The 15,589-nt window shown below is 38.2% G+C and overlaps 1 protein-coding gene across 1 annotated transcript; it reads right to left on the reverse strand.

Moving 5' to 3' along the window:
* Window positions 1-351: 351 nt before the first annotated feature.
* Window positions 352-7,657, reverse strand: LOC140799611 (respiratory burst oxidase homolog protein E-like). The gene is made up of 14 exons (XM_073153994.1): window positions 6,899-7,657; window positions 6,612-6,771; window positions 6,483-6,531; window positions 6,270-6,383; window positions 5,655-6,155; window positions 4,666-5,049; window positions 2,922-3,017; window positions 2,287-2,402; window positions 2,025-2,195; window positions 1,771-1,930; window positions 1,475-1,660; window positions 1,250-1,378; window positions 798-876; window positions 352-688 (listed from the first exon to the last, which is right to left on the reverse strand). The coding sequence occupies exons 1-14, from the start codon at window positions 7,491-7,493 to the stop codon at window positions 579-581; spliced, it is 2,850 nt and encodes a 949-aa protein (XP_073010095.1). The 5' UTR covers window positions 7,494-7,657; the 3' UTR covers window positions 352-578.
* Window positions 7,658-15,589: the final 7,932 nt, after the last annotated feature.

Raw genomic sequence — 15,589 nt, forward strand, 5'->3', positions numbered from 1 at the left:
ATTCTAGATCATAAAATTTGGCATTTAAGCTTTCTCTGATGAAGAATTTTTAAAATAAGGTGAAGCTTAATACATTAATAGGGTTCTTTTTTTTTAGAGAAAGAGAAAAATCATAGGAAAATAATTTTATTAGCTCAAACACCGATAAAGTAATGATTTTTCGACACAAAGTACTAAACCCAATGGCATAAATAAAATATAATAATAAAGGCATGAACCTTGGCAGATTCGTTAATATCCATTGTGATACTTGAGGAAGATGCACTCATTATTAGTAAAATGGAATTATATCCAGTCTATTATTTATACAAAAGCTTGAAGTAAATAAAAATTAAATGAACACAAGAGATGTAAGTAAAACTGTACTAATACCTTGCATTAGTAAATATGTTTGTGTACATGTATAATTCTAAATTTTTGATATAGAGAACTCCTATCCCCCCTCCTTTTTGTTAGTTGATTTAATTCATGCCCTACCTTCCTCTCCACTTGTATATTATGTATAGTTGTTTCCCTTTGCAGTAATTCTCTTAAATTACACAAAATTTTGATTCTTCCTATATCTCTTATCAGAACAGTTAGAAGTATTCCTTGTGGAAGTCGAAGCGCGTCGTTGTTTTATGGCTCATCTCCTGTGATAATCTCTTCAGTTCTTTAGCTAGAGTTGGCGCACCGCAGTAAAAGACTCCTAGACAACAAAGAAAATTTTAAGTAGCACCACATGTATCAGTACAATGAAGTTTACACCTATTCTTATTCATCTCTTAGAGAAGATTTCAATTTGTGAAGAGTACTACCTACTGTGGCACTGGGATGCTTGTTAGCTATCCTTGTAAAGACTTCTTTCCAGTTGGGCCTTGCAAAGTGTGTTCTTACCTGCCAAATGATGAATGCAGTTGTTGTAAGTTAAATTAACACAAACATAATGATTGTGGCCACAACAGAATTATATTAACCATGAGAAGTCTCTGTATACTTGTTATACTCCTCTGTCTTCCTTTTTCTTTTTCAATTTTTAAGTTAGACCCTTATGACTACTAGTAAATACTGAAGATTAGTAGAGTGATTAATAGGTTCCTTTAAAATATTCTAGGAATTCTGAAAGAGATAAAGGTAAGATATAAGCATGATCATATCAGTCAAGAGATATCTATATAATGATGATCTATCATTTTCTTCATTTTGTTTGTTTTAAGATGAGATAGAAGCAACTGAAGTAATTGAAGTCTTCTCTAGAGATAAATTTTACCCGAGTGCCTGACACAATGTCAACTCCATGCTTAGCGTGATTCAGGGCTTGCACCATTGTGAGTAGAGTAGTCCTCGCATCTCGCTCCTCGTACACACTAGTCAAATAATTATGCAGCTCTATGACACCCTGTTTCAATTTCAAGCCGAAATTAGTATTTATCAATGCAACATAATTCTTCCTTATTGCAAACAAAGTAAAGGAATATGTGAAAAAGTAATATACCTTCTTATCCATTTCAGCAACCTCATTCATAACTCCTTTGAACCATTCAAAAGATCCAGGCTCTCTTGTAACCCAGTAGAAATGCGCACAGCTAGTTCTGTATGCTCTCTTCTTGCTGCTGCTTGACCTGGAGAAGGTGAAGCTGTTCATGCTGTCCTCAGATCTGCTGGTCTCCATTGCTAAGTCCTAACAAATTAAGATCAATATGAAACCTAATTTAAATAAAATCTTCAAGAAAAATAAAAATAACGATCAAAGTAGTGCAACAAATCTAGGTAACAGGGATGAGGTTTAACCATTAATTCATCTGCTATTTTAATGTTGTTGAGTAGGTCTCTAAGAATGCTTATAAAAGGTGTCGCTCCTATACCGAGCCCCACAAGAAGTAGAACATCATAATTCCGGAAATCTTGTGCAGGAGCACCGTAAGGGCCATCGACGAGCAGTCTAGGCAGGCTGAATTAGAAATGAAACATTTGAGTTTGAAATCTTCCAAGTATCTAAGGTAAAACAAATGTCAGATAGTGATTTAGTGTAATAGTTTTGTAACCTTCTTTGTTTTAGTGAGCCAAGCTCATTAAATGTAGCTCTGCCTGTAGAGCATGATGAGAAGTAGTGTTCTGTAAATATGTGCTTCAGTTCTTGTGTCCAGTCACCAGCTGTTCGAATGTGCACACTGAGATAGTCGTCGCCAGGAGCAGATGTGATGGAGAAGGGATGCCTATTGAACACCAAAATATCTTTTGTTATGTACTTATGTGATATAATCAAAGAAGAGTAGATACATAGGAAACAGGATAAGAGGAAAAAACCATTCAAATGGAGAGATTGTGGGACACTGAAGGAAGATATATTGCCCACTTCTATATCGAAATCCATAAGGCTTGGACATTGTAATAGTCAAGACACTTCCTGGTAGCAATGAGACCTGAACAAGTATAGATATTAAACTTCTCTATTTTTGCTGAAGAATATATTACTCTGGCAGTGTGGAATAACAACAACGTCAATGGAACACAGGATACTATTATACTACTCCTTGTTAGTCAAAACTCAAAAGGGTAAAATAGTTAAACAGGTTACAGGCAGTGACTAAAGCATGATATTATGCAACTCTATGGAATTTCCGTTGATTAGCTAAATTTTTTGTCCTAAATATAGAATGGGCATTCAAATGGGAAAATGAACGAAGAAGATGGTTGATTTGCTACTCCTGGCAGGAATTTTGCTTTTTTGTTGTAATTATAGCTTCCTTACATGGATGAAACATTAAGCTAACTTTCTTCAAAATTCGAAGTCTAAATTGCATCTTTACCAACACATCAAGGAGTTTAGTTTCTCCAGAATCAGCACTAGTATGTCTGAGTTGTTAAACCTATTAGAGACTGTAAACTTCCAATAAGGATTAAAATTAGACGATATGGTTTTTAAAAAAAAACACAATCACCTTCAAGATTTTAACTGAGTAAGCCTTGGAACGAAGGGCTCGTAACATTCTTTCACCCACATATAACAGCAGAGGAACAGATATGTACATCCACGTCTAGCAAAACAAAAAAAAAATCATAATTATTAGTGCCTCAAATAGGATAAGAAACCTAATATCTAACTACCCCTGAAATGAAAAGTGCGTGACAAAAACGACAGAAATTTTACTGACTGTAATAAATGTTGCTTTGATAAATGGCAGTAGAGAATATTAATACTGCACTTGCATGTGCCCATCAACCTAATATAGTTCAGAATGGTTATCATTCGAGTCTTCTGATGGGTCCAGATGGACATACCATCATACCATGGGCTATATTAAACGAAATCAGTGGGGCAAGGCATCATACCCTTTCATTACAGAACCTCTTTTAAAGTTGATACTAAGATGCTACAACCCCTTTGAACAATGCTCTGGAAGCCACTATATAATTTTTTTGCTTTGGAAACCGAACATGTGACAAGTGACAACACAATCTTCCTACTTAGGTGGGGCCCACGCCTATAACAAATAAATACAAAGGGGACCAGAGGTAGGTAATGGACATCACCAATAAACAGTGATAGGCTTAAAGCCACACAATTAGTCACAACTACATGCACCAAACTTGGGAAGAAAACTATGACCCAATTTTGTTATTGCATGATTTAGAATTTTGGACTATGTCATCAGAGTCAAAATGGTGCGTTGCAGAATGATGGGGTATTGACAATCTAACAGTGCGAGTTACGTCCACGATGTCCACAATTAACTTACAATATACGTTAAAATATTTTGATGTCTATCATTGGATTCTCCTTAGAATAAAGTAGAAGTCAGTGTATGATGGGATGTAAATTAGAGACAATTAGGACGAGTATCTTGGTGGTCTTTATTTTGAAGCCAAGTGGGCAGTTCCTAGCTACTTATCTTCCAGGCTGGTTTATAGGATAAACCACTGCCTTCTTTCCTGTGCATTGGCAAAAATATCTTTACAGTAGCGGCAGTAATAATATGTCAAATTCTTAATAGAATGAGCTTTCACATTACCTGGGATATAGTATAATATTTTTTTATGTTCTGATTTAGTGAATATTATTTTATTTTATACTGTAAGAGTAGTGATGCATGTTACTGCACTATTGCCCAGATATGTTTATCTACTTATTTATTTTTGGCCGTAGACTTGGTAACCGACAAGGAGGACCTAATTACCCTATAATTATGCCTAAATTTGCTCCCATGTGAAGGACGGCACACACCAAACCTCCATCCCCCCTACCAAATACTACAAACTACGACTACACCTCTGTCTGCGAGACGACTAACATATACTATCTTACGCATGTGCACATAGCATATCGCACGTGTCTTATTCTCCAAACTTAATCCCAATATCAATAGAAAACTATCCAATTCGTGAGATTAAAAATAGAAGAAAAAAAATCCACACTCTTATCATTTTTTTGTAGGTATATTTCGAGTCCCATGTTCTCGAATTGACGGAACATATTATAAATTAAATATTCCTTCGGAAGAGAAGTCGAAAGAGTGTATTTTTTAATTTCCATTGGCTATAATAAATTTATGATTTTTTTTGACAAAAGTCCAATGCATGTGGTTCGAAATGTAAATACTAAAAAATATAGGGTGTGAAATATAATATATAATTTCCGAAGAAAAAAAAGAAAGAAGAAAAGTTTAGGGGATGGAGAGGCGTTACCGTTTTCTGGTACCATTCGTGGACGAGATACAAGAAGTAGCTGTGGATAAGCAGCAGGGCGTAGACGATGACGAGGAGGTGGTGAGAATACCAGAAGGCGTTGAAGCCGGTGAGGCGATTCAGGGGGAAGGGCAGCCTCATACCGTTCTTTCGGAATGGGTGGGTGGCCAGGGTGAAGGAGACGGTCATCAGGACCACCATCGCGATTCCGGTCACCCCCTCCACCCCGTACAGGAGGCTCGCGAACGAGGGCTTCTCGGACCCGAAGTCAGGAGCCACGAGCTCGTACTGGTCCGGGCTCGACCCGATCACACGTGGGAAATCGCACGCGAGGTGGTTCCCCGCATGGAGAGTGATTCCCACCACTATCGCCGTCGCAATCATCTGCGGGAATAAAAACCAAATTCAACAACCGATGAAATAAGTTAAATTTACCGTCAATCGTAGTGGAAAATTGGAGAATTGAAACAATTTAATTTGAATAATGGACAGTTAGGACTGGAAGCTAGCATGTATAGCGGTAATGACGTAATCTAAGAGGACAGCTTGCAGGCTATTGGAGCCCTCAGTGGGCCTTGGCTCTATGTGGGCCCAGAAATGATTGGCCATGTATAACGTGGCAAAGGTCTGTATGCTCTGCTGTCGTGCCCTCCTTGGGGTGTAGAATAAAAAATCGGGATGGGCCAGAACTGCGTCGGTGGATTGATTGCAAATTTTCTTAGTCTATAACTGCCCCTGCCGTAATTGGTGATTATAATGGGACCCGGGTCCCTGGCCCAGAGAGCGGACCAATCACTTTACGGCGACAGCAGTGGCAACACCACCGTCCACCGAGACTACATCAAATCCCTTCGGTCCAGTGAGAACCAGTCACGTTGTTCTGACCAAGAGAAAAGGAAGCCAGCTGCTTGTCCTAAGGACTTCGACAGCTGACCGACTAAGCTTGACACACGATTCCCGAGGGACCGCGATTCCCCGTTTCCGAGTACCTTGTGAAACGTAATGTTATCGTCGAAAGGGACGAAGAAGCGCGCCCACGTGGAGCGAAGCCACGTCAGCGTGTTGCGGCACACCGGGAGTAGCACCAGGGCCATGTTGAGCTTGAGGGTCTCCGCCGCCCCCTTCGCAGTGGGGAGGCAGTAACCCATGACGTGGAACGCGGCGCGCCGCCGGTACTGCACGAACTTCCACAAGAACACCGCCGCCATCGCCGCTACCCACAGGGCCACCACCAGCAACCGCCGCCAGTTCTCCTGCACGGCCATTCTAAGCTGCGCCGCGGCGTTGCGGAATTTGAACTTCCTTCGGACCCGCTTCGGCTCCTGTCTTCCTCCACCGGCAGCGGCCCCGGCCCCGGCCCCGGCCCCAGCAACGGGGCCACTGGCTGTGCCGAGGTTTTGGCTCCAGTTGGCGGCGCTCGTCGTGCTAAGCGGTCGGCTGTAGTTCATGTAGCTGTCCCTCTGGAGAAGTAACGCCTCGAGCTGCCAAAGCTATAACAGCCAACAACGACAAGCGCGTAAGCGATTGACACGTTCAGTAATTAATAATGGCAGTTCGGATATATATAGGTTTCCAGGAGGTCCTTTTGGGAATTGAACTCGCACCTCAATGTAGCCAAGGTTCTCCGGATCGAGCTCCTCCATAATTAGTGCGGCGTACTCCTCTGCTTGCTCTTTTAGCTTCGCCAACTTGTTTGCGGAGGCACTAAGAACTATAAGCTGTAAAAGAGAATAATTATCCCCAATGTTACTAAAAAATTACGACAGTGGGGCCACAAAAGCCGTAGCGTTTTCTAAACAGTAGCTCGTTCAACTCACCTCCCGTACTTCGTCTCTAGTTATCCTCCCATCCACATTGGTATCCACCCTATCCAAAGATCATCAGATAAATCACCAAATTTATCCATCGCAATAGATCGGGAAGTAGAATAAGCCTTGAATACCTACATATCGAAGAATATCTGGAGGCGAGCATCGAAGCTTTGGTCGGAAATCTGGAGCCAGAAATCGTAGAGCTCCTCCTTCGTTATCCGCTCCAAGTTTTGCCGCCGCCGCCTCGCCAGCGCATCGAATATCCCCACCGCGAACTCCTTCGAATCCACCATTCCTATTAACAAAAAAAAAAAAAGGTTAAAATCCTCATCGGTCATCATTCCCAATGCCTCACCGAGGCGGTGATCACACCTCAATCCAGAGAGATCAAGAGAGATCCGAAGAGAGTGAGAGAAGAAGACCTATACATTCGCCGAAATCATCGCGAGAGAGCAATCCATCTCTCGCGAGACAATTGAACCGCTCCTCCACTCGCCACCACAGCTCCGCCGCCTGAACCGAACCGGTCGTCCGGCTGATAAACCGGAGCCCCTTGAGCGCTCTCTGCGGCCCGGATCGGGTTCGGTTCAGCCTCGCCTGGATCCGCCTCTTCTCCCTCGCCGCCATTGCCGGCGTTGCCGGCGCCTGCGCCAGCTCCGACGATCGGAGAGGTGACGGGGACGGCGATCGCAGCCACGCGAACTTCTTCCGGATCCGCGACGTCGTCGACGAGGACCGGCTCAGGCTCCGGCCGCCGGGATCCGGCGTTACCCGGCCCGGCACTCCGCCGTATAAGATGGAGGAGGTAGTCGGCGTGACGCTGCGCACCACCATCGACTCCTCGTCAAGCTCGAGCATCACCTCGACGAGATCGCTCCGGTTGGAGAATAACGGCGTCGGCGGGGTCTCGTCGTCGGTGCCGCCGTATGCGGTGATAAAGGACTCGGCATCGGAGTCCGTGTCCTCCGCGAGGAAGTCGGCGATCCGGCGGTGGCCGGATTTGCGCGGCGTCACCATTCTTGAGGTACGCCCGGTACCTTTTCTTGCTCTTTCGTCCTCCTCCTCGCTCTTAAAAAGGAAGTAGAAACTACGAATTTAATGCTTGGCGATGTGAGGCGGACGGAGTGGTTGGGATTATTGTAGAAAAATCCGAGAAGAAAGTAAGAGATAATAATAATGACAAAATTTTAATAAGTTAAAGCGATATTATATTAATTATCAAGGACTAAAAAGTAAACTTCTTATCATCGGTGGCCTTTATTTACCAATACTTGGCGGGGCCAAAAACGGTGGGATTAAAATACCCTTCTACTTTAAAGAGAATTATATCCCGGGAAAGAATTTTATACCTGACGATACGGGGGTAATTTGGTCTTTCTGGGCCTCCGTTTCGTTCTCACATACCTGTAAATTTAAAACTAAATAAATATTACTTTATAATTATTACATTATCTTTACTTAGTTATTTTTATTACAAAAAATAATTTGACTTAATTTTATCATAAACCATTCCATGCCATATTAAAACTTTTTTTTAAAAAGAAATTCCAGTATAAATATATTTTAATATGACAAGTATAATAGTTTTATATGATATAAATCACAATATATCACTATTAGAGGTGAAAACGAATCGAATATTGCTCAGATAATGATTAATTTATATTTGGATTTATATTTTTTTAGTTTAGATGCAAAATTTAAAATTATATTCTAACTAAACAGATATAAATATAAATTAAATATATAACTAAATCTTAAATGAATAAAGATACAAACTATGTAAGGATCAAATCTTAATCTAGTTAGTAAAAGACAAATTAAGGAATACATGAACTTGCATAAATGAAGTTTATGTATAAATTAATGAACTTGCATCACTAACTAGGAAGCTTATGTTCTTCCCTTTATAGAGCTCGGCTGCTTCCTTCCTGGATGTTGGACTTAAATTTTTCAAATGTCTTATTTGCTAAAATTCAGGAATATAAATGCAATGCTGCTTAATCTAAAACTTAGTCCCTGAGCAAAATAGCAGAAATATAAGGATAAGAATTAATAACCTTGTCACACATTAGCAAAGGCTTACTCCTCCAAAGATTATCAAAGAGGATGTAATATAGAAAAACCAAATAACAATTAAATCTCCGTAGATAAAAGCATCCAAACATAAAGAGAATGATACGTGAAATTGATGCATGAGCTCGGACTAAGTGGATTCACAGAGCTGTTGATGGTAATAAAGAGTTGGATTAATGTGTGACCGGAAGAAAATTTGATCATAAGACTTTGATTAAGAGTAGTAGATTGGACTCGAGGAAGAGTTGTTTATGTTTATCTCACATGTGAGAGTATAATCTCACATTAGAAAGAGAGGATCTTCACCTCATTGCTTAAGCTTTTGGATTCAATTGTGTTTTAAGATTTGTGTCGAACCCTATTTCATTTAGAGTAAACTCTACTATCTCTCGGCACCCTTTGGACTTCTGACCTTATGGGTAGACAGGTGAAGAGTTTACTGAAGTTAAATTGTTAATGTTTAGGGCCGGTGGATATGTTTCAGGGTTTGAGTTATTATTTGTTATTTATCAACTAGTTATTAATAGTATGTAAATAAATAAATATTTTTAATTTGTATCCATATTCAATAAATTTACTTATACACATATTTGGATTAAATCCAAACTATTTTTTTTAAAATTGCTATTAGTATCCTAAAATTCGGAATGAGTAGTATTTTTGCTCCCTTGTCCATCCCTATTGGAATTCGCGAGCCGATCAAGTTAGACTTAATCCGACCAATTATCACCCCTAATCACTATAAATAATATATAAATAGTGATGGCAATTAGACATTTTATGTTTTAGAATAAGTGGATTAATAGTTTTAAAATTATATCCCAACTAAAACCTGAGATAAACATACACCGAACAAGAGGAGTTATTCAAATTTCCTATTCCAAAATCTTATCCCATGTTTAGTGTGAATTTTTTAGAATAAAAAACAAATTTATTTCAAAATAAATAGTTATTTTACTCAATAATTTTGGAGCTTGTTATCCAAAACAAAAGCTATCTATGTGTAGAGGTCATTAGGCTATTATATACTGAGCTTATCAAATAGAAAATTAATAAATAAAAAATAATATTTGCTTCATATATAAATTCATTGGAATTCAAAATTTTCAAAATAGATAGCATGTTATGCATCAATCCAGCTAGGTTTAAATTGAGCTTTTAGCTTCATTTTAAAGTTTAATCGACAGATTATTATATATAGACAAAAGAAAATGCAATTCATTTCACTTGAATCACATTGAATCACAAAAGAGAGAGAAAAAAAGAAGTTTATTAAAATGCTATAAACTTTAGTCGCTCATAAATTCTCATTTAATTCGTTTGCAATAAACTAAAATATAGTTGACCATTGACACAATATGATACCGTAGTGGATTCATAAATTACTGTTGTAGCATTACTTAAATTGAACCAAAAACAAAATATTTTCAATAACTTCTGCAGGATTTTGAGCTCTCTTGCACTCAAGCCTAACTGAACAAAATATATGTGATTTATGTGGAACTATTTGCAAGTTGATTGACGTTGACAAAAATTGTCCAAGTTCTGCAAGCAATTAAAGAGCTATAAGTATGTCTCTAATTTGAATAATCCTACATATAACAAGACAAATTATCCATCATCCTATAGAGTTTTTTTTTTTTTTTAATTACAATAATTTAGCAAATAGTGAGTTCCAAACTATTTAGAGTAACAAGTGAAGTTTAATGCTATGAAATCGACTTTAAAATACGTATCATGTATCGCGTTTTCACATTAGAAAGCGAAAGCGAATCGCTATTATTGTATACATTTAATGGATGGCATCTCATTAGATCTCACAATTAAAAAACTTCTCTAAGTTAACACGTCTCACCTCAAACCTCTCACAATACGTGAAGAGAAAAATCATATCGTATCTAAATACAATACTCTCTATATTTACCATATAAAACTATAATTTTAAAACAAATTTAGACATAACTTCAACTTAAGACTCTGAAATATAAATCTAATATTGACTCTAAAAGATAATCTCCTGCATTAATTAGTGTTTCATTGCGATCCACACGTTACGTGAATTACTCTCATATATTTTCTTGCATCAAATGAAACATATCTACAAGAATCACCTACTTATTCATCTACTCTTAAAAAATTAAACATTGATGCTAATAGTAGTATGAGATCATAGAAAACCTAAAGTATGCTAATAGCTCGCTGTACCATCGCAGTCTATATCACCCGAGTTGGTATACATCACTTTAAAAGCTATACAACAAGAAAGTTTTCTACGGACAGTAGGTCCCAATATAAGATCAGGAATTTTTTGTCGATTAACTATTATCCTCGGTGATCTCATAAGAAAGACTCAGCGGTAGACTAGGGTTGTAATCGGGCTGAGCTTAGTCGAGCCGTTGAAGTTTGAATTAAAAATAATTTCGAATCTAAATTTATGAACAAGCTTCAATTGATATCTTTGCAATTTTAGCTGAATTCGAGTTTAAATAAATCAGTCAGTCAATAAGTAATTTTAATTCCAATTTCGTGCCTAGTCAAACTTGATTTAGACTTGATTTAGACTTGAATTAAGTTTAAAATAAGACCTAATTCAACTATAAAATGTAAATTAATAGATTTTCTAGTCGATGTATTAGAAAAAAGATAGAATAAGATTAAAATTTAGAACTAAACTACAGGATTGAAACACATAACAATTCACTTCAACAAATTTTAGAATACATAACAGAATAATACTATACTATAGAAAACAAAAAAGTATGATCAAATTAATTTGATCGAGCCGGCTCATTATCAAGATTGGCTCAAACAAGCTCAGTTCAATTTATTTTTTAAGCCGAGCTCGAGCGGACTTAGATTATTTTGACAGCCCAACCCAACTTAGCACTTTGATGGAAACCCTAGTTTCCTTAACCACAACTTGATGACGTACAAGTCCATTGGATTTAAGTAGTTCCAAGTATAAACCCATTTTAAATGGCTTCTAATACCAAATCAGAAAGGAAATACGAAAGCAAAACCCTGCAAGATATACCAAAAGGGTCAAATCAGTGTCATGACTTTACTGCATATTAGGTAAGCAATCATCATATTAAGTGTCAACATTGTGCATGTCATTAGCTTGTTGAAGACTAAATGGAATATTTGGTCAAAGTCGATGTTCATCCAGAAGAAAGGACCATCCCTAAGACCACATCAAATTAGTTGCAAAGATGTAGGTATTCAAGTAGTGGAGGAATGATCAGAGGTGGGCTTTTGTTTGCCGATCACCATTTGGTGACAATAATCGGCTAAATAATCGATTGAGTTCTTAGGTTTTTTTTCTTTCTTTTTTGGTTAAAAGAATTTAGCGGTGCAAACTAGGAGTTGCATTGAGTTCCTTGTCATCTAGAAGATGAGAGTCCTAATCCAACTATTTAGGAAAAGGGGTGACATTGGACAATTACCTCAGATGAAATCTAATTACTTTCTTTGAAGAGTAGAGTTTAATGGTGTCCCAATTACATCGATGTTATTGAGTTTTGAATCCGCAAACACTCATACAATAAGAGTCTCTTTGTTTTTTTTGGATGAAAAGTCCATCGACCGAGTAGTTCATTTATAGACAAGATTACAGTTTCAATTCTCAAGTAGATCAATTCAGATCTTACAATGGTTTGATTGATCTGCTAGACTGGTTAACACATGGGCTAAAGTATTGTTGACCCTATCCGTAAAACACACCTTAATACATGGTAACATTCTTATCCACCTAAAACATTCCTGTATAATAATCTTGATATTCCAATTGATCGCTCCATTCTTGGCATTTAGCGCTAGGAGTGGCAAAATTTGACCCGACCCGATAACCCGACACGATAACCCGGCATTTAATCGGGTTTAGGTTTAGTATAATCGGGTTCGGGTCATAAACATGTCAACCCGCTTAACCCGTTTAATAAACGGGTCGTGTTCGGGTTTATACAACTGACCCGTTTTGACCCGTTTGACCCGTTTAATTATACGGGTCGGGTCGAGTTGGGTCGGGTCAACCCGCCAACCCGTTTATATATATAATATATATATATAACCTAACCCTCCCTCTCTCAAATATATATATATATATATATATATATATATATATATATATAAAGTAACCTAACCGGCTAACCCTCTCCACTCTCCACTCCTCCAGCCGCCTCTGCCTTTCTAAATTTTTTGCCCCCATCTCTAATCTCTCTCTCCAGCGGCGATCGTCTACCACCGCGTCTCTGCCTGCCGCCTCTCGCATCTCTGCCTGCCTCCTGTTGTCTCCACTCCGCGTCTCCCGTGTCTCCCGCGTCTCCGCCTGCCATCTACACTCCCCATCTCCTACATCTCCGCTTGCCGTCTCCTCTCTCTGTCTTCGCCTCCCGCCTACCGCCGAGTCTCTCCCTGTTTTTGCTTTTCGCAGTGCTGCAGTCTCTGCCTACTGCCGTATTGCAATCTCTGTCTGCCGCCCCCGCTCCCTTTCTCCGCTTGCCGCGTCTCCTCTCCTCCTCTCCCTGTCTTCGCTTTTTGCGGTGCTGCAATCTCCGTCTGTCGCCCCCGCTCTTTCTCCGCTTGCCGCAATCGTCTGCCGCGGTGCCTCCATCCCCTTCCCCGTCTCCGCCTGCCCTCCTCTCCTCTCTTTGATGCGTTCACTCTCCTCCAACCGCCTCTCCATCCCTAGCCGCACCGACCACCTCGTCTTCCTTGGCAGATCCGGAGCTCGTGCCATGGGAGCCAGCTCCTAGAGCCTTGCCTCCACCGCTGCTGCTTTGTCAACACCAACGTTGAAGCTTGAGACAATTTGAATTTATTTTTACTAAATTTTCCTACAATATTGTAAATTATGCTGGATTTGTGTAAATTTGTGATAGTTTATCTCAGTGGGTGATGTATTAGGCCGATTAACTCTAAACGGGTTAAATGGATGTAAATTTAAATGGGTTGTATTTACGGGTTAAATAGGTGGTTAAATGAGTTGGATAATAAATATAATTTATTTATTAAACGGGTTAAACGGGTTATATAAAAAATATAATTTATTTATTAAATGGGTTATACGGGTCGTGTCGTGTTACCCGTTTAATAAACGGGTCATGTTCGTGTTTAGAAAAATTGACCCGTTTATTAAACGGGTCGTGTTCGTGTTAGTACTATCTTAACCCGACCCGAATCTGACCTGCCCCGAACCCGGGTAACCCGACCCGATTGCCACCCCTATTGAGCGCTATCCTATTGACTTCTTTAAAACTTATAATTAACACCTTAGGAGATCGGATGTAGCGCACACTATTAATAATAAATGCAAAAAATAAATTGTGAAAAGACAATTCAAACACAGATTTGTTATATGAAAATTTTTAAAACTATATAAAACTAGGAATTCAAACTGTGATTGAAATCAATCATTAATAATGATAGCAGTTACAAGATAGGCTTTATAGTCCACTCGTTGATCTCGACAAATATACGTGTAAGATTTTGCTCGCTTGAAGCACTACTTCTTATGATCAGTTTTTAAATATTAGATGTTGATCCTTCCATCTTAGTGATCTTCAAAACGTAGTTCTTTTGAATCCAATATAGTTTAAACATGCATTCAAATGCCAGTAGAATTAGGCTAGAAAATCTGAAACCATACAGGTGTTCAAATACCAAAGACCAAGATTGTTCAAACAAAATGTCAAATGTCGGTCTATAAAATTTATGTCTTTACGAACGCAAGACAATTATGTTTAAACCACTGAGGAACACATATTCTTAAACTATTTCTATCCTTAAAAATGCAAGAAATTACGTTCTAATCACTTACCAACACCTTCAAAAAATCTTGTCTTTCACTTGAAATTTTGTAAAATATTTCATCCAACTTATGTATATACTGATTACAAATAATCTACATATATATATTCTCCAATTGCACTAAACCTACTGATCCAATTGAAATTATGATGAGAACCCACCCTAATTTACTGCTCAGAATAGTGACCACTCTCGGAAAGAGAAAGAGAAAGAGAAGGGATTCACGTTGTAGTCTTTGATATAGCATTAAAAAGAGGATATCTACTGCTGAACGATCGAAATACACGTCAAAGTCAACCTACGTATATGTGGCCAATGGTAAATTCTAGGCCTTTTTGACTAACAGTTAGCTGTCAGAATGTATGACTACGTGTACCATCATTCAAGATCTATTGCAGGCTAACGTATCCATTGCATGTACTTAATATTTGTATTTATATTAATTCAAATTTTATGAATCATAATTCCAACATTCTAATCATTGACCAACCTACTCAGTGATATAAAAAAAGTAAATATATGGTATATGAGATATTGTGGGATTTTATGATGTAAGAATTAAACCATAAATCACAGCTTAGATGAGTGTTGTGCCTCAATTATTGGGGTACTAGACAAAGAGAGGAATAAAGAAGAGGAATTTCCACACCATATTACTTACATATATGATTTATATGATTAGCTTTCATTATTCCCTATCATACTGTTCTATCAAGTTAGCTCAGCTTTCTACTTCTTTTCATGGTAGATAACTATCACTCAAGGCAACTGAATTAAAAGTAATGCTATGCCTACAAATATACTATGATAGTTTCTCCCTATTTTACGACTACCACATCAAAAGTTATCATAGTGTTTAGAGAAGACCGCCATATTATTAAGTAATCAACATCAAGTGGAAAAGGTATATATATTCCACTATTGTGCCAAAGCCATTGAAAAGGATCCTTCTTGCTATTTCCAAGTCCCAGTTGTCTATATAATTCACTTAAGTCAAGATTCTGCACAATAAATATAAAATTAATCCTCTCATGGAAAAGTTTCAGTAGTCTATAAAAACAAAGCATCAAACAATAGTTTCCTGATCATATCTGTTATCAATCCAATAATCTAATATTCCCTGACAAAATTTGCTCTGAAACAGAAAGATAAGTTTTCTTAAATAAAACAGAAAAGAAGATAAATAATGAATTCTGCCATTCCTAGGACAAAATCATCAGAGTAAAAGG

Source organism: Typha latifolia, chromosome 13 (genome assembly GCF_019914945.1).
Source record: "Typha latifolia isolate L0001 chromosome 13, TyphaL0001v2, whole genome shotgun sequence".
NCBI lineage: Eukaryota > Viridiplantae > Streptophyta > Magnoliopsida > Poales > Typhaceae > Typha > Typha latifolia.